The sequence below is a fragment of the Punica granatum genome, chromosome 2 (genome assembly GCF_007655135.1).
Source record: "Punica granatum isolate Tunisia-2019 chromosome 2, ASM765513v2, whole genome shotgun sequence".
Classification (NCBI taxonomy): Eukaryota; Viridiplantae; Streptophyta; class Magnoliopsida; order Myrtales; family Lythraceae; genus Punica; species Punica granatum.
The window spans coordinates 4208264-4233754 of NC_045128.1; the positions used below are offsets into that span (position 1 = coordinate 4208264).

The 25491-nt window shown below is 38.2% G+C and overlaps 3 protein-coding genes across 6 annotated transcripts; all 3 read left to right on the plus strand.

Moving 5' to 3' along the window:
* Positions 1–819: 819 nt before the first annotated feature.
* On the plus strand, positions 820–3626 carry LOC116196592 (probable E3 ubiquitin-protein ligase bre1). Of its 2 annotated transcripts, none has more exons than XM_031526391.1 (3): positions 820–1140; positions 1683–1825; positions 2340–3626. In XM_031526391.1, exons 2-3 carry the CDS (start codon positions 1702–1704, stop codon positions 3377–3379), a joined length of 1164 nt encoding a protein of 387 aa, XP_031382251.1. In that variant the 5' UTR covers positions 820–1140; positions 1683–1701; the 3' UTR covers positions 3380–3626. The 2 variants fall into 2 exon arrangements, with proteins under 2 accessions (XP_031382251.1, XP_031382250.1); XM_031526390.1 differs by having other exon boundaries at positions 821–1175.
* A 4709-nt stretch (positions 3627–8335) lies between these two features.
* On the plus strand, positions 8336–12068 carry LOC116197350. 2 transcript variants are annotated; one of them, XM_031527467.1, is made up of 5 exons: positions 8336–8546; positions 9276–9420; positions 9882–10040; positions 10489–10811; positions 10993–12068. In XM_031527467.1, the coding sequence occupies exons 2-5, from the start codon at positions 9300–9302 to the stop codon at positions 11830–11832; spliced, it is 1443 nt and encodes a 480-aa protein (XP_031383327.1). In that variant the 5' UTR covers positions 8336–8546; positions 9276–9299; the 3' UTR covers positions 11833–12068. The 2 variants fall into 2 exon arrangements, with proteins under 2 accessions (XP_031383327.1, XP_031383328.1); XM_031527468.1 differs by lacking the exon at positions 8336–8546 and adding an exon at positions 8609–8630.
* An 8597-nt stretch (positions 12069–20665) lies between these two features.
* On the plus strand, positions 20666–23498 carry LOC116195277 (pre-mRNA-splicing factor syf2). Of its 2 annotated transcripts, none has more exons than XM_031524348.1 (6): positions 20666–20826; positions 21251–21412; positions 21930–22120; positions 22226–22466; positions 22722–22858; positions 22945–23498. In XM_031524348.1, the coding sequence occupies exons 2-6, from the start codon at positions 21289–21291 to the stop codon at positions 23170–23172; spliced, it is 921 nt and encodes a 306-aa protein (XP_031380208.1). In that variant the 5' UTR covers positions 20666–20826; positions 21251–21288; the 3' UTR covers positions 23173–23498. The 2 variants fall into 2 exon arrangements, with proteins under 2 accessions (XP_031380208.1, XP_031380206.1); XM_031524346.1 differs by having other exon boundaries at positions 20667–20826; positions 21244–21412.
* Positions 23499–25491: the final 1993 nt, after the last annotated feature.

Here is a 25491-nt window from a genome sequence, read left to right on the forward strand (position 1 = left end):
AAATGACCCGTCAAGTAATTACCAGGATCAAACCTTTCAATTTCTAAAGTTACATTTATGATGGCACGTTGGTGAAGTATAAGTAGAAATCAGGGTCCGTGTGAACAGCTAAATTTTAAGTTCGGTTTGTTTAACTCTGTTCATATTCATTGCTCACCATTACCTTAGGTGATTTTACCTCATTACGTTATTTAGATCGCTGCAAACGATGAAACAAATATTAATCACTTAAATATTTGCTAAAATTATCTTTAATTATAGTCAAACGGTATATTCGATTAGTCCAGATTTATTAGATAGCCTATATTTTTTTCTTTGCTTAGCTTAGGATCATTTACATATTACGTATATTCTTACTACCATTCTCGTATGCCTATCTATGTACTCCTAATGAATTATTGTTCCAGTTCCCAGAATTTGCATCGGAGCGGGTTACGCGATCCATTCTCGATCTAGGACGGCTGCTTTCGTGGTTCAAATCAAGCTGGACCCGAGTCACCCAACTCCCGTCATTCCCGGACAAGGCCATCCCCATCCTAACTTTCTAAGTCACTGGCCAAAGAAGGCCGTCCACGGACAGGCGAGCAAGTGGCAGGTGAATCAGACGTGCCACGTGTCACGGTCCCAATGATCCGTACTCTCTTGGTTTTCCGAATAGATATTGAGTGAGTATTACTCATTCACTTTTATGCATAACACTCAATTAAAATAATTGAAAGTGAAAAGTTGATTCACAATAAATTAACAAATTCCCGTTTATAAACATTTTGATTGGTTCTTGTAATACTCATTCGATATTTTCTCAGTTTTCCCCATTTCCACCGATTTCCACGTCAGTTTCCTAACGAATAATATTCAACAGATTGCGAGCTGCTTCGAGAGAGATGGCTCATTCTTCGTCGTCGTCCTCCTCCTCCTCGTCTTGCTGCCGGTCACCTCGCAAAGTCCAAGCGCAGCGATTCCAGAGAGCCCACATCGGGGTTCCCTCCAGACACGGCAACAACAAACGTTTCTTGACTATTGAAACATTCGGTTCATAGGATTCCTCGAGCGGGCCTGTGAAATCGCCTGTTCTGTGACATGTCAGAGCAAAACACTCGACTCCTCTTCCCATTAAGAATCATATTTTGAAGCAGAAAGGTCGTCCTTTTTCGCCCCTCGGTTCCTCGGTCCGGGTACTTTCGGCTGTTCTGTTCTGGGGCATCTGCCCCTTCTCGGTTGTTTCTTGGCTTGACTGCAGGATGATGATTCAGAGAGTTAATCTGGAAACTGTTTTTCTGTTTTATTCTTCTCTGGGTCGTTTCTGCTCTGTGACCGGAGCCGAAAGTTTGTCCTTTTTGGCTCCTCGGTTTCTTGATTTGGGTGTTTCCTGCTGCTTTGTTCTTGGTCTTATGTCCCTCCTCACTTCTTCCTTGGCTTGACTGTGAGAGTGGGGTGATTCAGGGAATTCATGTGGAAACTGTTTTCTCTTTTTCCAGTTTGTTTTCGCTCTCTCTTTCTTAGGCTGTCTATGATTTTGGGTATTAATTTCTTTTTGTTTAATCTGTCCTAGGAATTGTTAGGAGGAATCAAAAAAATAACCTTTGACTCACTGTTGAGATTATCTTGTGCAGCAAGTAAGGATTTGCTGAAGCTTTTGTTTTTCCGATTGCCTTCTCAGCTTACCGTTACCGATGCCGCAGGTGGTCGTAACAGGAAGATATGGCCGAGCGGAGAGTGCACCCGAATTGCGTCTATAGGGTGAACCCGTACCATGAATGCGTCGAGTCTTGCTTCGTCAAGATGGAAGAAGCTGGAAGGGTGCAAAAATCTAAGAAAAAACCCGGTTAGTATTTTCCGATGATTCCAGGGGGCTTATTGATCTTTAAGTTTGGTGTTACTACTTGCTCAGGGGTCTGGTCAGGTGGTCTAATTGGTTTTCCAGCTTTTCCATTTTCCATTCTTGAAATGAATAGAAAATAAGGAAAATAGTGTATTGAACTTTCTATGCTACGTTTGGTTTTATAGTTAAAATCACAAAAATTTTAATTTTAATTTTAACTCAACACACTACACAATAAAAATATACATTTCCCAAGTAAAAAATTTTAACTTTAACTTTAACTCAATACACTACACAATCATTTATCATTTTTCATAATCAAAATCAAAGTTACTTTTACTCTATTAGAGTACAACCGCAAACATGTTTTCTTTGTTTTCTTCGTTTTCAGAAGAAACAAAGACAGGAGATAGCTCTTCCCAATTTCGGAACCCATCAAAGCTGAGAACAGCGGTTTAAAAATATGGTTTAATACTGTCTTTGACTCTCATATATTGGTCCTCCATTGTGATGGCAGGTTCCCTGATCCTTCTTGTTCCGAAGAAGCTCAGCCAGAGGAAGAAGAAAGGTTTGGACTCGGAGCTGAAGCCTTCCGACTCGTTTGACAGCAAATTCGACTTGAAAAAGGCTCTTGCCCGTCCCGACTCTCCTTCATCCCCGATGAAGTTCTCCTTCAAGAAGGTGGAGTCGTGGAGCTGCGAGCTTCCATTCAAGGGTCCGGACACTGGAAAAACTTACTCGCGGGATTCTTCCTTTCTGAAGTTCTTGCCCAAGACGAAGCCTGCTCCCGAAGAGCCACCTAGTGATGATCCCAAAGAATCAAAACAGATGGAGAATGATCAGCATGATGATGATGAAAAGCTTAGGAATAACCAGAATCCAGTAGATTCATCTGACGGCGCTAATAACAACAACAACGATAACAAGGACGGTGTCTCCTTTGAAGCGATTAGCGATGAGGAATTCCCAGACCGGCCAATAATTTGCGACTCACGAGTCCAAGTCGGGGATCATTACTATGTGAAAAGAAGTGTTGCATCCATTCTGAGGTCGATTCTGAATAAGTATGGAGACATAGCTCGGGACTGCAAACTGACGTCAGTCGTGATGCGGTCTAATTACTTGGAGTGCTTGTGCCTTGTTATTCGGGAGCTGCAGTCGTCCTCAATCGAGAAGATGAGCAAGTCTAAGCTAAAGGAGATGTGGGCGATCACGAAGGATGTGGAAGCAGTTGGAATCAAAGTTGGTTGGCTCCAAAAGACTCTGGATGAGATCAAGGAGGCGGTCGAGCTGGTCAAGAAGAGCAGATCGGCTGAGGAAGAGAAGAAGAAGTTTGACTCAAACGTGGAGTCAGTGAGGAAAGATCTCGAAGCTTGCATGCAAGATCTTGCTGAGAAGGAGAAGGAGGTTGCAGTTGCTAGGGCACGGGTCGAGGAGACTCGAGGACGGCTGAGCGAGCTCGAGAAGGAATGTTCTCGACTGAACGAGACAATTTTGTCAATAAAATCGAAGGTCGATGGCATCGACTGCAAAGCCAAGGTAGCTGAAATCCTGTGAGCTAGATGTTGGAATTGTACCCTCAGGTAGCTATAGAAGGTGAAGTCTATGTTCTATGGTAAAGATCATAGTCCTGTTAAAGGACGACATAGTACTTAGGCCATAGTTCATGCATTAATGTTGCAGACTTGCAGATATATTGTACTTTTACGAATAAGATCTGATCATATAGGACTGAATATTACCTTTGCCACAATCAAATTGCAGGCAATTCGGACGATTATATGCAAATTATGATTTAGTTTCACGTGATGTTCTTATATAAGATCACAGACACAATTAAGTTCCTAACAGGATTCTGACAAGTTTCTGGCTCGTTTGGTTTGTAAAACCAATTTCAATTTTGTTTTTAACTCTACTCTACTTATCTTCAATTCAACAACACAATTATCACTTTTTTATTTTTTTAACCATTCAATTCAATTTTTAATATTAAATTCTCTCAACTATTCATTACTTTTTCTACAATTCAACAACACAATCATTAATTTATCTCATCTATTATAATGTTAGTCCATTCATGTAATTTTTACTTCATTATATAGTAGTAATTTTTTAAGTCGTGCGACAATTTTTATTAGCTTGTTTTATTAATTACAGCTTTAAATAACATACCGTATATAGCAAACAAAACTTAAATATCTTGCTAATTTTTGGTAAAGAATAAAAGTTTCATATAATTTATAAAAATAATCTTTAATAATTTTCAATTATTTTTTAAATCACCAATATTAATTATGATACTTCATAATATATTCTTCTACACCGAGCATTAATAATAACATTATACTTATAGGTATAATATTGTAAATGTGAATTTTTAAACTTTTTATATATTTATTTGGGCAAATTACAAAAAAAAAACCTAAGTTTTGTAAAATGTCTCAATTTTGTCCTAAATTTTGTTTTGTAACAGAAAAAATCATAAGTTTTCTAAAATGTCTCAAAAATGACCTCCGTTATAACTTCCGTCAATTTTTGCCTACGTGTGACCTACGTGGACTGTTAAAGGGACCCACCATCAACAGCAAAAAATGACGGAAGTTATAACGGAGGTCATTTTTGAGACATTTTAGAAAACTTATGGTTTTTTCTATTACAAAACAAAATTTAGGACAAAATTGAGACATTTTACAAAATTTGGGTTTTTTTTTGTAATTTACCCTATTTATTTATATATCCAAATTAATTTGCATTTTTTTTATTAATGCACTTCATTAAATGCTCCAATTCTACTTTACTATATATACTAGGCTATTGAACAAGTATGTTGTAGGGATTTTGAAAAACAATTATTATAAAAATTTATTATGAAATATTGATTTACATGTTTTTATACTTTGTAAATTTTAATACGATAAATTTCATACCGACATTAGATAATATTAATTTAGAGTTTATAAGCAAATAATTCATGTAAATTTTTTTTTGGTGTGTACCCTGGTATCCAGAGTCCAATGGGATCTGACTAATCCGGTCGGGAGATCGAGTATTAAAGGTTATTCTCCATCCCAACAAGTGCACTTCTCGGGGTTCGAACTTGTGTTCTCCTCCTTACGGGGGTGAGCTGTTTACCACTCAACCAACATTTTTATTGGTTCATGTAAAATATTTTATAGGCATTATCTCAATCATCAGTCTAATTTATAGGGAAATAATTATAAAATTCAAAAAGTACAAAATTCCTAGCTTTGAATAAAATAAAGATTAACAATCATAGAGTTTATAAAATTTTAACATTATGTATTCAAATTGTCTTTTTCTCATTCATATTTCATATATTAAATTTTATAAATTTGAATAATTTTAGATAAAATGATTAATCACCTCGATAAGAGATTTATTTAATTTAACTTTTATACATGTAATAATGATTATTAAAATTAATTAAATAAAAATTAATAATTCTTAATTTCTTTAAAATTATGTTATATTTATTTAATAAAAATTAAAATTGCATATAAAATAATAATATTTAATTTAACTTTTATAAGGCTAATAATGATTATTAAAATTAATTAAATAAAGTTTAATAATTCTTAATCTCTTTAAAATTATGTATATTTATTTAATAAAAAAATTAAAATTGCCTATAAAATAACAATAAGTGATTATAATTCTTCCTTAATGTTTCTTTTGGATATATTTTCTTTAATTACAATAATTTAATTTCTATATAACACACTAATTTATTAGTACATTGATTATTCTACCCCAATTATTCTCCCATTTTAGTAGGGTGTAATACAACTTTATATAACTCAATTTCTATACAACTTTATATAACTTTAGGATTCAATTTATATATAACATACTATTTTATTAATACATTAATTATTCTACCTCTATTGAATAGAGACATTTACTATTTTGCTCCTATTAAATAGGATGTAATACAATTTTATAGATATATATAATATAGATTGATGACACAATTAACCGGACAGTCAAAAAGGATGTAATGCTGCATCATCCCAAACGTTTACTTGCAAATGAGGCTAATGAGACGGGAAATTATTTAGGAGGGGAAGTTGACATTCTCTTTGAATTTTATGAGATTCATTGGTCTAAAATAACTAATTAATTTTCCATGCCAGGAAATATCATCCAATTTTTCAGGCCAATCAATATATGCTTCTATGGTGCAAACATCATTGATGAACTGTCACTAACTTTCACGTTATTCAAAGATCACATTCAATTGCTTCACATGAAAGGTTCCATCAAACGACCAAAAAGAAGAATCCGGCTGGATGTGAGAGTTTTCATCTGTCAACACGCGCATTTGTATATGCTTAAAATCTTATCACAACATCCTGAAGTCATGCACGCTATGAAAACTAGTTATCGTATCTTTCTCTAGAGTTAGGTTAGATAGGATCGAACCTGGTAGCAGAATTGATAAGAATATAAGTGACGTTTTCTTTTACATAAGAGATGCCTATGAATATAACATATATATAGAAAAATGAATGATAAATAAGCACGGAAAGTTTTATTGACGATAATTAAATTCAGAATCTCTTAATTTCAGATAGATGCGTATGTTATTGCATTCATCACTTCCTTTTTTTAGGAAGGTCTTAAACACATCAAACGATAAAAGAAAGAATGGTTTAAAGGATAACCCAAATAAAGAAAGAGTGCCAGACCTTTTTAGGACAAAATTCACCAAATTCCTCCATTTGTTCTTCCTAATTGGCTTGTCGATGATGTCTTTGTCCTGAGGGCATTGGATGGTATTATATATTATGTCATCCCCAATAACATTGTTAGTTAAACAGCCCAAATTTAGACGGCCATTCATTAAAGTATCATGTGGGCATCACCACCAATGTTAATAGTGGCCCGCCTGTTAATAAATATAGGTGTGATAATGGTGCTATACTATATGTTAATTTCTAATTTTTTTAATGTATTTGTTAAAAAAAAAGAATTAATTCATGATATATCAACGAAGAAATAAAAAGTAACGAGACATGTAAGAAATATTGTGGAAAAATAATCATTATCTTTAAAGGACAACCTTAGATACATAACAAAAACACGTGCCGTTTACATTATGAAATATGCAATATCTTGAATGTTCTTCATACGCGTTATTTTTGTGTATATGAATATCTTTTTTGCTAAGTTTTATTTATATGAATAATATATATTATACATCAATCATGCTTGTAGCGAGGATGGTTTAATTAATGGAATTATATTTTATGTTTTGCACGAATAAAGGATAGCTAAATGTTGGACCTGCCGGTCTGTGCCGATCAACGTGTACATCCAAAATGGAAACCAACATAAGAGAAGTCAAATAATCGATCCCCATAAAGTTATAGATCCCCATAAAATACACACAAGCATTATCTCCTCTCTCTCTCTCTCTCTCTAGGAATAGTAAAAACATTTATTATTTTTCTAATAAAGGAATTTAAAATAATGGCATTCGGTTCGACTTGAAATTAGGGGTGTTTATATTTTTCGTATCTCTTCAAGTGCCGCGAAAAATCATTAAAAGAATTCCAACAAAGAATGAACATATAATAATCCATTGAGTAATGTGGCATAAGATTTGTAAATGGTTTAATTGTAATGATTTTTCCACGCACCAAACCACGACAAATAAGATTTTGTCCTAAAGATCGAATGCCAAGAAGAATTTAACGGATACTACCGTATATACTCTTGTTATAAGAATTTCCTTTCCTTAATCGCATGACGAGAGACAACGATTTATGCTCGAGGAATTCTTTCGATCCCTATACAAATTACCAAAAAAAAAAGAAATTAATCTAATGATGTACATGCTCAAAGATAATTTCTTTAATGGTATAAGATATTTTTTAGTATATATCATAATATTCGAAAATTTAATAGATTCTAATTAGTCCAATCACATCGAGTCCCGCTAGGAGATGAAAATCTCCGGCCGTGCTCCATCCACTAAGGTATTTTACATATTGTCGAGGCTCCTCACATTAGGCAATAATCAAAACTTGGCCGAAATTTTCAGGACGTCTCGTTGGTAGTTTGGCCCCCAAACTAGCGGACTCAGTAAATAGCCACGTGTCAAGTAGCCAGAAGCTTCCCTTTTCCTCGTCGTTTTCCTTTCCAATTGATTAATTAATTAATTAATAAGTATGATTATTCTTATTACCGTGTTTTAAATTCAATTCTTATAATAAAAATATTCATACTCATTAATTGTTAATATTTTTACTCCATTATTATATTAAGTTTATATTACTGGAAGCTACTTCTCAAACATAATAGTTATAAGATTTTTTTTGATCTTTTGCATTAACTCTATTCATACGAAGCATAATTAACAACTGCATCACGTCTCGTGTTTGTGTTTCGACCCTATTTTGCTTTCCTGATTTGTCCAAATAAGACTTTTCGGGCTCCCGTTGAAAAATGAAAGTTGAAATTCCACTTTCCCGTAAAGAGACCCCGCGTCGGTCAATTTCTGCAACCTCCCCCTGCAACGTATTTCTTTTTTCCCACAAAATCGAGAGAGCCGCGGAAATCAATGCATGGAAATGAATTGAGTGAAACAAGAAGAAGAAGAAGAAGAAGAAGAAGAAGAAGCCGCAACTCCTCCAGCTCCATTGAGTCTCTGAGTTTTTTGTCCTGCCTCTCCATCCCTCTCTGTCTGTCTCTGCTGCTGGTACAACCTCTTTTCTGCATATGTGGCTTTTTTCTTGGTTTTACACTGTCCTCTTCGCTGTTGGGCGTGTTTTTTCTTTCATGGGTATGTGTCTCTTACGTGCAGAAATGATTAAATCGGCTTCTGGGTACTCAACGATTGTGTACTGTCTTGCTCTTTCTTTGATTATCTGAGCGTTCGGTTGTTCAAAATGAAATCAAACCCCTCTGAACCTTTTGCTATCTCAGTATAAGCTTTTGTTGAAAAATGGTTTTTTCTTTTTTTTGGGCGTGGCAGTTTACAGTTTGCGTGACATTCAGTTCCCTTGCTGAATTAACTAGTTTTATCTGAGACAGCTCACCTGATTTTTGGAGCGTTTGATGAATGCAAGAACCGACCGCATTGAACTAGCTATTAGCCTCTGTACTTTTTTTCGTATTGGTGTTCATCTACTGGATGAAGTCCAAGCAAATCACTTCTTTTGTAGGCTCTTATTTGATTCATGGCTCGTGACTGTGTAGAAGCGGGGTGGAGAAATACAAATTGGTATCTTGAATATTCTTACACCACCGTAGTCAATGGAAAGGGAAACGGATAGATTCACCATACAAGATTGTCTCATTTATTTTGTTTGTTCTATTGAGAGATGTCCCCTTCCTTCGTACGTAACATGATCTTTAGAGTCGCTTGTTCTAGGTTTTTTGTTTGTATTGTGGGATCTTCTCATTGAGTAGTGCACTGTATTTGCAGATTTGAAGTGAAGAGAAAACCAAGATGGCTGATAGAAGATTACACCCAGGCTGCCCGAATGCAGGTAATCCATACCATGAATGCGTTGAGGATTGCTACATGAAAATCGCTAACGGGAAGTCTCACAAGAGTAGCAAATATTCAGGTAAGCTACCGATTTAGAATCTGAATTTAAGTTCTTTATTGTACTTTTGCTGTATGTCGAGCAACTTGCTGACCATGCAAATGTCTTTTCCCTTTGCTATTGTAAGTTAGATTTTATATTACAGTATTGTGGTCTAATGGAGCCCCAATGCTATTACAGTTAGCCAATTAGATAAGCAGGAAAAAAAAGAAAAAGGGAAGGGCATTCACAAGCTTAATATGATTACTGAAATTATCGGCTACCTGGTCCATATGGATGCCTTTTTAGTGATGCTGTTAGTTATTTGGCATAACTAGGAACCATTTAGGAGCTCAACATGGGTTGATGTTGTTAACTCCTAGTTGGGGGATTCGTCGCATTGGCTGCACACATTTTCTTGTCTCTTTCACTACAGAAATAACACTTCACTTACAAAGAGAGTTGTTTGTTGAGCTTTTCTTCCTGCCTTTGCCCCATTTCAGGTCATCGAAGTGGCGGAAATGAGATTGTGCAAAGGGTACCCAAAGAAAGGAGAACCAATCGCTCCTGTCCTAAGGCTGGAAACCCTTACCATGAATGTGGAGATCATTGCTTCCAGAATGGTACTCAAGCAGATCCTCGTGCAAACAGAAAACAAACAGGTGATTCTCTCCTCGATCTTATAATATATGCAGCACTGACTATTGATTCACATCAGAGAAGGATAGGGAAGGATGCCTGGATCCATATATTCCAAGGGACAGTAATTACTTCCTGCTCCAACTACTAGGAAGAGTTGATCATGTTTCGAGAATTAATGCCCATATTCGAAAAGTCATTTTTATGGGTTCATTTTACTTATATATCTCCATGGATGGAACCAGGATTTTGAAACAATAGGCTCTTGGAGAGGTGAACAATGGAGGACTATTTTAAAGTTTAAGTGGGTGCAAAAGGAGAAAAAATTTACAATAATTCATGGAAACATGTGAGCTTGTTTGTGCAGAAACCCCTTAGGAGCTTGGCCCACCTTTTTCCTTCCTTCAGTGCATAGGACATGTTATGATGTTCTGCTCAGGTTTTTGAAACATTGTCTTTTCCTTTTTCCAGGATCCGCTGTAGGTGAAGCTCCAATTAGTAGGAGAAAGAACAGGGAACCGAATTCTCAAATTAAGCCTACTTCTACTGAAGTGCTTGACAATAATGCTAAAGCCCCGATTGTTTCAGCAGCTGATTCTCCTTCCTCGACCTTGCAATTCCCTTCAAAAGAGAGGGAATCGGAGAGAGTGGTGGAGTACAGTAAGCCTCTTTCTCCGCCTATCAGGTATTCTGGTGAGATTAAACCTGAGGATTTCTCTTTCAACAAGGGCCAAGTCAGGTCCTCCAATTCTGTTCCGACTTCCGGAAATGCCACCCCTGTTCTTGGACTTTCGGTATGTTCTCGTCCTTATGGGGTCATAAAATTTTACCATTATTACAGGCCAGTTTAGGCGTCTTCTAAATGAACGAGTGAAAATGTTCAGAGGTGTCGACAGTTTTTTGGTTTTGATAACTAGGAAATTTCCTCCAAACAAAAGGATGCTCGTTAACACTCTTTGTATTCCTTCTGGACAGCCTGATCGCCGCACTCTCAAAGATCACTTGAAGGACAGTTTTGCCACAGTGGACAGTTCCACAGTGTCCAAAGAGGATCGAGAAGAGGACACCGGTAATCAATACTTCTCGAATGAGCTTGTCCCTGAAAAAGTTGCTGATAATAACAATGGACAAGTTGCTACAGAAGCTGTTCGGGGCTCCATGAGCTCGTCTATCTCAGGCAACAGCCGTTCTTTCAGGGACTCCGATGATGATGACGAATACAATGATGATGTCCAGTCTGTAGTGTCCGAAGCCCGTGTCTCGGTAGGGAAATATCACGTGAAGTCAAGTGTCTCCTCAATCCTTCAGGCTATTCTTGAGAAGTATGGAGACATAGCAGAGAACTGCCAGTTGGAGTCAATCGCAATGCGATCATATTACTTGGAGTGTGTGTGCTTCGTGGTCCAGGAGCTCCAGTCCATGTCGTTCATGAACCTGACCAAGTCCAAGGTTAAGGAAATGCTTGCCATCATCAAGGATCTAGAGTCATCCCACATCGAGATCGGGTGGTTGAGAGTGATCCTCGATGAGCTCTCGGAGGTAACAGAGTTTGTTTCCCAGCACCACACAGTTAAGGCGGCAAAGGTGAAGAGTGATCAGGGCCTCGCGTCTGCAAGACGAGAACTGGAGTTTCAGTCCCTGGCTCTAGCCCACAAAGAGCAAGAGGTCGCTGAACTGAAGGAAAGGGTGGCCGAGACAGAGGAACAGCTGCGCGAGCTCGAGGCCAAGGCGTCCAAGCTGGATCAGACCGTGTCGTCCCTTAACTCGCAGATTGAGAACTTCCATTTCAAATCATCGTTGCAAGAACTCCTGTGATATATTGAAACGAGGTCACGTATTTGTGTGGTATAAAAAGAAAAACCTCATGTGTTTTTATTTATTGTTTTTGAGACATAGGCTGGGATTTTGATAGATAAATTAGACAAATAAATGTTGAAATAATTCATTTTTCTCTAAATTATCAGGAATTTGTTCCATCAAGTCCTGTTAATGCATGTATTTATCAACCTATTTATATATTATATATAAGATGCCAATGCTTATTTCTTTTAGTTTATGCCTACTAATGCGTCCATCTCGTCACGTAAGAAGAATAGCTTTTTGTAGCGATAATAATGCGAAAAACAACCCAAAATCAAGAATCTCAAGCACGAGCAAGCCAAGTAACAATTCAAAGCAACAAAGTAGAATAGAGATGGAGGAGAATCAAGAGACCGAGATTTATGTGGTAAAACCCAAAACTAGAAACATACACGGTACCAGAGCACGAAGAAACCCACTAGAAAATCGGAAAATTACAAGTCTACACACTCTTGATTACTCAAATAATCCAAAATCCCTAAATTGCAAGAACCCTAACCCTCTCTTCCCTTTTCTCTCTCAAAGATGCGTAAATGTGGTCTTTAGTCGTTATGTTTACAAGAGAAAACTCAAAGAGATATATAGGGGGTTCTAAACCAGGCCAAATGAGGTGAAGCCAAGTCAATTCTAGTGGAAAAACACAAAGAAAACCAAGTCGAGCTCGCCCGGATTTCAGCTAAGCTCTCAGATGATGCTGCAGCATGCGTTGCGATGTTGCGACTCTAATAGAGAAGTAGAAATTTTCCTTTAGGTGATGTTGTGGTACGGTGCGGCAGCACAAGCAAAGGATTCCTTAAACCGCTAATCAGCCACTCCAATCCCTCTCCATCATCTTTTCTCTCTCAAAGATGCGTAAATGTAGTCTTTAGTCATTATGTTTACAAGAGAAAACTCAAAGAGATATATAGGGGGTTCTAAACCATGCCAAATGAGGTGAACCCAAGTCAATTCTAGTGGAAAAACACAAAGAAAACCAAGTCGAGCTCACCCGGATTTCAGCTAAGCTCTCAGAAGATGCTGCAGCATGCGTTGCGATGTTGCGACTCTAATAGAGAAGTAGAAATTTTCCTTTAGGCGATGTTGTGGTACGGTGCGGCAGCGCAAGCAAAGGATTCCTTAAACCGCTAATCAGCCCCTCCAATCCCTCTCCATCATCTTTGTCGATTTCTTTGTCATTCTTTGAGTCTTCCGAGACCCCCGAATCTCCAAGTCTCGAAGTTCGAATGTGAGGCACCTCGACCAACAGATCTCCACCTTGCATCATATTCGACTTCGCCTCACCGATCGTCAACAAATTTTCACACGTCTCCTGCTCTGCGCTTGCCCCATAGTGGCTCCACCTCAAGCTCGGTAAAAATGCTCACCAAGTCCAGGCAGTTCCTGAACTTGTTCGTGGTCACGGGCTTCGTCAATATGTTTGTTGGATTGTCAACTGCCTCAACCTTCTCTATCTCCACTACTCCCTAACTAGCAACTTCCCGAATAAAGTAATAGCGGACATCAATATGCTTGGTCCTCTCATGATAGACTTGGTTCTTCATCAAGCAAATGGCGCTCTGACTGTCAGATTACACCACCGACTTCTCAAGATCAACACCAAAGTCCCCAATGAGTCCCTTCAACCAGACACTCTCCTTCACCGCTTCCAATGGGGCCATGTACTCTGCCTCTGTTGTCGACAAGGCAACCGTGGATTGCAAGATCGCCTTCCAACTCACAGTACAACTTGACAAAGTGAAAACATATTCATTCATCGACTTCTTCTTATCTTTATCTATTGCATAGTCTGAGTTCGTATATCCAACAATCCTGCACGAGACATCTTTGCTTCTACCAAACATCAAGCCCACATTCACAGAACCTCTGATATAGCGAAGAATCCATTGCACCACTCTCCATTGATCCCTCATGGGATTAGCCATAGACTGACTAACCACACTTATAGCTTGAACTATATCAGGCCTAGTGCAAATCATAACATACATCAAGCTTCCTACCGCACTAGCATAGGGAACACTCGCACGTATCGAGCCTCCTCATCAGTAGACGGTGACATCACTGCAAATAGAATGAAAGTACGAAGCAAGAGGCATGCTAACTGGCTTGGAATTAACATAATTAAACCGTTGCAGAACCTTCTCGATGTAGCCCTTCTGAGATAGAAATAATGTCCCTGCAAATCTATCCTTGCAAATCTCCATGCCAAATATTTTCTTTATACCTCCCAAGTTTTTCATCTCAATTTTATCATTCAAGCGAGACTTCAACATGTCTATCTCATCCCCATTCTTTGCGGCAATCAACATATTATCAACATACAATAGCAGATAAATATAAGAGCCATCCTGGAGCTTCTTCACATGCACACAACAATCATACTTGTTTCTATAGGAACCATTGTTGCACATAAATCAATCAAAACTCTTATACCATTGTCGGAGTGATTGCTTAAGCCCATAAAAGGACTTTTTCAATGAGCACACGTGGTCCTCCTTTTCAGGAATAACAAATCCCCTTGGTTACTTCATGTATATCTGTTCCGTAAGCTCTTCATGAAGAAATGTGGTTTTGACATTGAGTTGCTCAAGCTTGAGGTTGTACAAGACTGCCAATGCAACTAGCACCCTGATGGAAGTATGCTTCACGACCATAGAAAATACTTCATGGAAGTCTACTCATACCTTGCCTTATACCTTGAACTCTCTACTTTCGGGATTGCCTCCTTCTTTCTGTAGATCCACTTGCACCCTACAATCTTCTGGTTCTTGGGAGGTGTCACAAGCTCCCACGTTTGATTCTTTTGAAGTGACTCCATCTCTTCTGTCAGGACTAATCCCCATTGCACTGAGTCCCTGCTCTGAGTAGCTTTCATGTAGCTCGGCGGGTCGTCACCCTCAATCTGTTCCCCTCCACTCAATGGTAATGCATAAGCTACTAGATTGCTTTCTCTAGGGGGGTTTTATCAGCCTTTTCTCCCTATCTCTGACGAGAACGTAATCTTGGAGAAGTTGTTGTGGTTGCCCTTGAGGAAGCTTGAAATGGACTTCCTCAACTTCTTGTGAATTTTCTAATGGTTCAAGATCGAGCTCCACCTGTTTCCCACTAGGCTCCACCTGTTCCTCATTCTCCACCTCCCTTCTTTCAGCCCCTTGACTCGGCTTTAACATAGCCAATTCATCAAAGGTCACATCACGGCTAATGAGAAATTACGAACCATGTAGGCACCATAACTTGTACCTCTTCACCCCATCTGCATAGCCGAGGAAGATGCATTTTTTGGCTCTCGGGTCAAGCTTGCCTTCTCTGACATGAGCATAAGCCAAACACTCGAAAACCTTCAAGCTAGCATAATTGGTAGGTGACACCGTCTACTTGTCATTCGAGGTCATGCAATCTATGGTAGTCGACAAAGACCTTTTAATCAAGTAGGCAGTTGTGTTGCAAGTTTTTGCCCAAAACTCCTTCCCAAGACCTGCACATAAGAGCATACTTTGAGCCCTCTTAAGGATTGTCCTGTTTATCCGCTCAACCACACCGTTTTGTTGTAGCGTTCCCAGAACTATCCAATGGATCACGATCTCTTGCTCACTGCCCAACAAGTGTCTTCCAACACTTAAACTTCAAGAATACATCACTCTTATGCTTAATAAAGTATACCCAAACCTTCCTTAATATTCATAAATAAGATTATCATATACTTACACCCACTCTTGGACGATACCTGAGAAGGACCCCATAAATCTGAGTGAACATAGTCCAGAATACCCTTGGTTCGATGAACTCCGATTTGATGGCATGACTAGAACATTGTCTAATGTTAAGCATGTCCCCAAGTTGAAAAAAAATATGATTAGTTTGAGTACTCTTGATAGCCTCAAATATGAGTACAAGGGGAAAGGTGGAGTCTTGAAGGTGCCAAGGGGCTCCCTCGTGGTCATGAAGAGTGTAAAGCACAATGGCCTATATATACTGCAGGGAAGTACCATTACGGGAACTTCGGTCGTGAGTTCAGCGGATCAAGATGCAATCACTATGAGGCTTTAGCACATGAGGCTTGGGCATATGAGTGAAAGGGGTTTGACTTTGTTGCGCCCATGAGAACCTTACCACCTTCAATCTTCTAATACGTGGTGAAGAGCTCTCGGTTGGGATGTATATGGTAGGAACATCTTGAGTTCAAGATCCAACTAGTCTCTGAGCTATCTGATATGGTAGCAAGCATATCACCACTCACATACTCGTGGGCTTTAGTGACTTCAGTTGCCGTAAGAACAAGCTCCCCCTCATCCAAATCCTTATTGACTATTCCAGCGGTGGCCAAGGGACCATCTCTCTTGCATTTCCCATTCATCTTTGGACAATTCTTCTTGAGGTGCCCTTACTCCTTACAATTCCAACACATCACCTTCTTTCCTCTTGACTTGCTCCTCAACTTCTTTTGGCCTTAAGAATTCCTCTCATTCCCCCGACCCCGTGCAAAGAGACCGTCGCTATCACTCAATTGATTCTCAACCACTTTCCTCATGAACTCCTTAGGAAGTAGCGACAACTTCACATCTTCGAGAGTAAGCTTCGTCCTACCGTATAACATTGTATCAATAAGATTCTCATACAACTTTGGTAACGAGCATAACAAGAGTAGAGCTTGGTCTTCATCGTTAACCTCAACTTCAACATTTTGGAGGTCCATGACGATTTGGTTGAACAAGTTCACGTGATCTGCAATCGAGGTGCCCAAAGTCATCTAGAATTTATACAACCACTCATTCAAATATAGTCTATTTGGCAATGATTTCTTCATATACAACGATTCAAGTTTCTTCTACAACTCCGAAGCCGACCATGTAACACACCTCCCGAAGCACCTTGTTTGACAAACTCAATTGAATCGCGCTTAGGGCTTTGGCCATGTACGTACTCTTCTCCTCATCCTTCACACTAGCCCGTAATTTTCCATCAAGCGCTCCATCAAGCCTGTGTTGAACAAGCAAATATCTCATCTTAATCCTCCACAACCCGAAATTATTCGACCCATCAAACTTCTCTACTTCAAACCTCATCGTCATCCTCGATCCTAGGCTCTGATACCAATTGTAGCGACAATAATGCGGAAACAACCCCAAACCAAGAATATCAAGCACGAACAAGCTAAGCAATTACTCAAAACAACAAAGTAGAGTAGAGATGGAGGAGAATCAAGAGATCGAGATTTACGTGGTAAAACCCGAAGCAAAAAGCATCCACGATGCTAGAGTACGGAGAATTCCACTAGAAGATTAGGAGATTACAAATGTACACACTCTTGATCACTCAAAGAACCCAAAAGCTCCAAATTGCAAAAATCCTAACCCTTTCTTCCCTTTTCTCTCTTAAAGATGCATAAATGTGGTCTTTTGTCATTATGTTTACAAGAGAAAACCTAAAGAGATATAAAGGTGTTCTAAACCGGATCAAAGAAGGTGAACCCAAGTCAATTCGAGTGGAAAAACACAAAGAAAATCGAGTTGGATCGTAGATCAAGCTCGCCCAGATTTTAGTTGAGCTCTCAGACAATGTTGCAGCATGCGCTACGATGCTGCGACTCTGACAGAGAACCAAAAATTTTCCTTCAGGTGATGCTGCGGTACAGTGCGGCAGCACGAGCAAAGGATTCTCTGAACCGCTAATCAGCTCCTCCAATCCCTCTCCAGCATCTTTGTCGATTTCTTTGTCGTTCTTTGAGTCTCTTGAGACTCTCGAATTTCCAAGTCTCCAAGGTCGAATGCAAGGCACCTCGATCAACATTTTTTATGAAACACATCTTATATGAGGATTAGAAAGTGATTGTTCAGTTTAAAGAACATTTTTAAAAGAAGTTAAAAATAATCTTATACTACTAAATAACGAGAAAGTTATGAAATCTATTATTATTGTATTGATAAAAATTTTAAAAAATTCGCGATTTATTTTGAAAATTCAATCTCATCGGGAAATAATAAGAGACTTCAACCAGATGGATGAATGAGCTTCCCGGGGCAGTGAGCCATATAATTTGTGTGTAAAGAAGCAATCTATTAGGCTTCTTTTTAAAATTTGATCATAACGTCTAGAATACAGTCTAATGAAAATCATAGGGTGGGTCGTAGCTTTTCATTTCAGTGTGAATTCAAATGTATAACCATCTGAGAAAGATGAGGAGTGCGGTGAACGTGCGATCACCATGTTCGATCCTCTCTAGTGGTTCAGGTATTTCACAGACCTCTCTCGCGATCAGCTAAATGGATATAAACGGCTGTATACTTTGTGATCTTGGTTAATGGTTAACAAGCATTATATATACTTTCTTTGCCATTTATTGTTGTAGGGCGATGCAAGCTCGGCATCGAGTCTCTTGGTAATGAATTATAGGAGTAATTTATAATCGGGTTCACTTTGTTTAGAACACAGGGCCAGGGAGTAGAAGGTGAAACTAAGGAGCAGAAATGCGTCTGATCCGTATCAAAACTCAACTTTATATTGTAAGCCTTTAATTTGAAATGTAAAATTTAATTATTATATATGGTAGTGACTTGATAAGTTCCCTGTAACATAACGTAGAATATCTCATAATTTGTAAAGCTTAAATAAAAATTTGAATGGATTACATATATTATTTACAATAAAAAATAAAACAACCATGAACTTTTTTTCTAGCTCAGCAATCAATGATTGTCCATTGAATAACAAAAATGAGTACATAGTAAAATATTCAAGAAAAAATTATAAAGACAAAAAAATACAGCATATCATCGAGATAATTGTAAGGGAAAGACAATGTAACAAAGCATAAACTATGAGCACAATTACAGTTGCAAAAATCATTTCAGGTGTTGTACGTCTATTTTTGACTTCTTAGAAGCAAAACTCTATAGAAACTTAGGTAATGCTGGGAAGCGGAGCAAGTGTAATTTATATGAAGCTATTATTATGTGGAAACAAAGAAGCAAAATTGTTTAAGAGATTTGTAATTTCCATAATGTTTTTAAGTTTTGCTGCACTAATCTATATTTATATCTATCTGTCTATCTATCTATATGTTAACTCAAATTTATAAATACATGAAAACCTATTTTAAATAGTTGTGCAATCATTTAATAAAATTTAATTATTGTATATATAGGTTTTAATCAATATTTTAAATAATATTTTATAACATTCTCATTTGAAATAGAATCCATTACCATTATTGCCTTTCAATTTTTAATTTGCTACCACTAATATTCGTCAAACGTTTTCATTTTGTCTACCAATTACACCCTTCCGTCAACACCTCTAGCAAAAATGTAACGTGGTTGTTGATGTGGAACTAATGGTGTTAAAAATATTAATTTTAAATTGACTTGAACCAAAACGACGCCGTTCTGGTATTCATATTTATTTTGTTTAACATAGAAATCAAGGGAGGGGCCTTATCGGCCAATGCCCCCTCCGGCAAGGTTGTTGGCAGTCCCTCCTGCCTCCGTCCACCAAGCTTGATGGGGAAGTGGCCGGCTAGGGAGTCCCCCCTTTATTTGAAAAAACGGAAAATGGGAGGGGGAGGTGCCAAATCCGGCTGGGGGCTCCCCCGGCGATCGCCGACCCCCAAGCGTGGTCGCTAAAGTCGAACGACCACACCTAGGAGGTGATGATGACCAATTGAGGAGCCCCTAGCTGAATCTGCTACCTCCTCTCTGTTAGTCCGAAATGACAACGTTTAAGTCTATGTGGGGGCAAAAATTATTCAGAGACAAAAGTGGTGGTATTTTAAAATACATAACTAATTTATAAATGTTTTAATAATATTTTGATAAAAAAGGGTGAATTTTAGTAATTTATATTTTAATACTATATGTGAAATATGAGAACTTATTTGCGGTACACTATACTAATTTATTTTACGTTGATTAATAATCATTTTATTGAGGGGTTTTTACCCCAAATGACTTATGGTTTACGCATTTTGTCAAATTTATTCCATGTTTTTTTTTGTCATCTATATCCCATGGTTTACATTTTGGTTCAAATCTATTACGCCGTTATCTTTTTCGTCGATATCTAACGGTTGTGCTGACGTGGCGCCCGCGTAGCAAGTGTGGCCTAGTACCGCTCCACATGCCACGTCATTACGGCCGTTAGATATCGACGGAAAAGATAACGCCGGGATAAATTTGATGCAAAAAGTAAACCATGAAATATATTTGACAAAAAAAACATATGATAGATTTGACAAAAATGGTAAACCATGGGCCATTTGGGATAAAATCCCATTTTATTGACTATTACTGGAGAGAGCCAAAAAAGATATCTCTACAAAATATTATGAGATCTCAAACTTATATACAACTCCTTATCTAATCAATAAGATATTTTGATATTCTAAAATGAAATTTCTCTACAATTTTCTACTGAAATTTCTCTACGATTTTATTGTGGCCGATAGTGCCATTTTTTTTAGTTAAAGGAAGAAATTAAGAAGATTAGAATGAAGAGAAGATGTCTGAAGAAAAAGAAGTATCTATTACATTGAAATTGTAAAAATTTAAATTAATGCTTAATATATAATTAGTAAAAATAATTTTTATATTAATTTACTTGAGAAAATAACGTATTCAACTATTAAATTAAACAAATCATAATTTAGAAATAATTCACCAAATATTTCTTCCATATCTATTTTTTTTATCTATTTAAAAAAATAGTTATCTTCCCTTCCTCGGCCCAACAATAGACAGATGGAGGCCCATTAAAGGCCCAAGTCCAAAATAATAAAGCGAGTCTCATGGGTGTAAAGGAAAACCAAAAAAAAAAAAAATTCTCGCGGCGGCATCAATCTATCGCCAGCCTTCGAATCGGAACCCCCAAATCTTCTCGTTCTTGCTGAAAAGCTCAAATTGTAAACCCTAGACAACGGTGACCAAATCCTCCTCCTCCGAGAGACTTCTTCTCTGTTGGGTGAGTGTTCTTCTTGTTTGTATCTGGAGAATGGTTATTTTCGATTTGATTTTCCTTCGCACCAGGACGTTGATTGTTGGGGGAAGGTCCCGTTTAGTGGTAATTTTGATTTGGTTTTGCTTCTCATTTGATGAGCAAGTTAGCTCAATCTATGCTCCAGTATCTGTTTAGTCTGGTTAGTTTCGCCGTTGCTACTTATTATTTTATGTTATGATTGTGTTGATAGCCTTTCCCTAGCTGGATTAATGTAAAGATGTCAATTTTATTGTTGAACACTATCGCCAGATGAGCTAAATGAAGATAAACGGCTGTATACTTTCTTTGTGGTTTTATTGTTGTACGGTGATGACGTTCGGTAACGAGCCTCTTGGTAATGGATTATGGGACTGAGTTGACAATCGGGTTCACTTCTTTTAGTACATAGGGCCAGGGAGTAGAAGGTGAAAGTAGTGCGAAGAGAAGATGGCTGAAGAGAGACCAGTACACCCAGATTGCAGAAATGCGTCCAATCCGTATCACGAGTGCAGTGAATATTGCTTCCAAATAATTGCCCAGGCGAAAGGACTTTCCGAAGAAAAGGAATTAGGTAATTAAACCTCATCTACTCTGGGTATTTGGTGCACAGTGCAGTTAATTTTATGGAAATTCATTTGAAACAAAATAATAATAATAATAATAATAATATTATCATTATTATTATTATGGGATGAACTAAAAGTGGATGATTTGTTCATAGGTTCCAAGAGTTCGCAGACCAATGCAAAGTAAAGTTTCACAGTTATTTATGTTTCATAAAGATGGTGCTAATATCTAATTCTGGGTGATGGTCAAAAGTAATGTGGTGTCGTTGATTATAAGCTTCTCTAATTACCTATCATGCCTTCCGTTCATCTTCGACTGGCCACCCCCTGCAGTTACTGTCTATGTTGGTTATTATGGAATCTGAATGGTTGTATCATAGACAGTGAGAACAAGATGCGCCAGCAGTTGGCCTGTAGGAAAACCATCTACCCACTAACCAGAATTTACTTGCTTTGGAGTTACATAGGTCTTCTACCCTGATAACAGTATCCTTTGGTTTTTTTTTTTCTTTGCAATTGCAGAACGGGAGCAAGTCAATGCTTGTTCAAACCCCAGTGCAACCAATACAGTGGATGACCAGCATTATGAAAGAGAGGATGCTGAAGAGCATTCTGATGGCGATAATGAGCCACCCATTGAGGATAATCTTGGAGTAGACATTACCAAACTCACAGGAAGGAAGAAGAAGCTGTTTGAGTTAAGGCTCAAGATGGTAAGTCAATCTGGTCCAATGCTTGTGTCTCGTATCTGGATTGTGTGGTGTGTATATGATCATTCAGTTTCATAACAGTGGTGGCTCATTCTTATATATTGGTAGAATGAGGCGAGGAAGGCCAATCAAACTGCAATGGTGGCTGAGAAGAAAAAAATGGAGGCCCCCGCAGAATCAAGGGGCATATCGAAGCAGAAGTGGCTTGAGGAGAGGAAGAAGAAAGTTGGGAAAATTCTTGATGCTAATGGTCTTGATATGTCAAAGGCATATATGTTAGATACGCAAGATGCCGCAGAGTCTAAGTATAAGAAATGGGAAAAGGATCCTGCCCCTTATGGTTGGGATGGTATGCATCTAATTCAATGCCTTTCCTACTGATTGATTTGGATGTTGCTTTATGATTTTTACGAATAGCTCTTGAACAGATATGAGAGCTTCAATCTGTTATATATATATATATATTTTATTTTTTTTTTTCATTTCAATATAATCATATATTTGACAAGGAGAAAAGAGGATTAGCCTGTTTCCCATCTTGTCCATTAATGCCTGCAGTGTGGATGTATCTTCTCTCTTAGATTGAACTGATTTTGCTTGGCAGTTTTCAATCCGAAGACACTGTATAATGCATACAAGAAGCGTACCAAGAATATCGACGTGGACTTGGATGAATATAATAAACTAAAAGAAGCTGATCCCGAGTTCTACCGAGAAGCATCTAGCCTTCAGTATGGGAAGGTACACTTTTGTGGAGAGAAAATAATGCTCTTAGAACTTCTTGTTATTGATTTCGAGGTGATATTTTCTGACCATTTACATTGCAGGCGCCTAAGGTTTCCGAGGACAGGATTGAGAAGATGGTGAAGGAACTGAACAATAGGGAGGAGAAGCGGAAGTCATTCAGCAGGAGGAGGAAGTTCCACGAAGAGAAGGATATCGACTCTATCAATGACCGCAACGAGCACTTCAACAAGAAGATTGAGAGAGCATTTGGCAAATACACATTGGAGATCAAGAACAACCTTGAAAGAGGAACTGCTTTGCCCGACTAAGGCATTACCTTGTTCCTTCCAGATGGATGCTATATTATCCTAAGACACAACAGCTTGGGCGTTTCACTACTTCTAGTTACTTCGAAAAACCTTCATGCATCAAGGAAAAAGTGTGACGTAATCTTTTTTGTAGATTTCTCTATGTGCAAGTAGTTGATATTAAATGTTTGTAATACAAGCAGAGATGTATATTTCTTTAGAGTATGATGTTGCCCATCAAAAGGTTTAATGAGGCTCATAGGACTTCCTTCTTGTTCTTTTGTTTGGCAAACCTTTTGAGAACCATTTTTCTGGCTGTGATAAGAAACTGAAAAATCACGGGTTGCTGTCGTGGAAGCAGTATTCGGGATATGATATTCAAAAGTATTGAAGGCTGGAAAACAAGTCGTATTCAAAGTAAGAGCTTGAAGATTAGATTATGCCCATATATGCGTTTGTATGTACATATATGCCAAAACATGCAATTTCTTTTCGTCTCCTTTTACCAGTTGAAATGCAGCCCTCGAGGGGTTGTTGCTACCAAACTCTAAGATAGGGGGGGGCCATGTTTGTTGGTGGTTGAAGGGAAGAGGGGGGTCCGACTTATGTTGGGTCACGTTCGGGTTTCGAGCAATTGGAATGACCTGGAGTGGAATCACTTTATGAAAATGTGACCTTGTGTTTGTTTTATGAAATTACCATATGTTTTTCTCTCCGTATTAAGTAGCGAGTGATGGGATCGGATCAAAACCGGGAAATCCTATTCGAAACTGGCGAAGAAGCTGCTTTTAGCAAATGATAGGAGTTTATGACCCCTCGTGACTTCTGAGGTACCCTGCCAACCTGCATGAATGACCCATGGAGGGACCAGTCTCCTCCCATCCTCATCTCCGTTGGCTCCTCATCGCGTGCATCACCATCTGCATAGCCATCGGGACGGTGCTAAAATTATGGCTTGATCTTTAAGGTGAAAATACTGGTTTGCTGGTGTATCCTGACAACTTCGACGCAGTGCAAAAACTACTACTGGATCTTTTTTATTTATTTTTTTAAGTCCAAATCAATGCTAGAAAAATTTCGAGTAGTACTCATCTTTGATTGAGGTGAGACAAACTTTCAAATTTTAGCAGAAAATGGGAAGCGAAAGAAGAGAGAACACCGAGACAACCAGGCAAATCATTCGGTCCTTCAAAGGAATCATTCCTTGTGTGCCTTTAGATCGGCTTCTCGCGAACGAAGGCTGGAATAGGAGGTGGAACCGTGGAAGGCCACAATATGGGCAAAACCTCCTTTGATTTCACATTATTTTTTAACTTTACTCCACTCTACTTAACTTAATTTCATTTATCTTCAATTTAATAACGTAATTATTACTTTTTTTTAATTTTTTTAATCATTTAATTTAATTTTTAATATTAAATTCTTTTAACTATTTATTATTTTTTTTCGTAATTTTCTCTTTCATATTCCATATTGGCTTCTTCTTCGGGGGGGGGGGGGGGGGGGGGGGGGGGGACTGCGATCTAATGGAATGTGATGTGCGGTGGATATTGAAAGACAGATGACCCCATCACTCTGCTTCCTCATGTGATGTCCATTATCTCTAAGTATGGGCATAAAACCCCTTTTGCTTCGCTGGCACTCATCGTCCTATCCCGATTTCCAATATCATCCTATAAGGTTTGGATGCTCGTTTCGAACAGTAATTAGTTTTGTCCATCGACCCTTCCATCCTGCCCCGCCGGGAGAATCCCATTCAGCTTTCAGTCCAGTCTTGTGTAGTGGTTGGACTCGAAGTGGGGCAACAATTCACGCTTTTGCCAGCATTCCAATGCAACCTTTCCAGGGAGACAACTCCCTTTTTTTTTTTTCTTTTTTTTAAAATTTTTTTTCCTTTTCCTACTCGCGGGGGAAAACACTTTTCTCCCGGTGCCAAGATCCACCAGGGAGGGACACGTGTCATCAATCAGGTGGAGGTGAGGGGGCATCCTATGTTTTACTTCGTCATTGATGATCATCATCATCATCTATCCACTGGACCAGATGATCTTTGAGTTAAAGAAAACGTTCCAACCAATGAGTATTATTCATTCACTATAGATAAGTAAAAATCAATTAAAATACTTATAAATGAGAATCTGTGACCGCATTGCGGAACTAATTTTTCAATTTTAAACATTTTAATTAAGTATTATACATTCAAGTAAATAAATAACACTCACTCAATATTTACGCGTTGAACTTGCATGCTCCGTATTCGTGAGGCTCTTCGCCCATGGAATTACATCGCAAGTATCTGGTTTCATCTCCTCATATTATTACTAAGATAGGACCGTGACA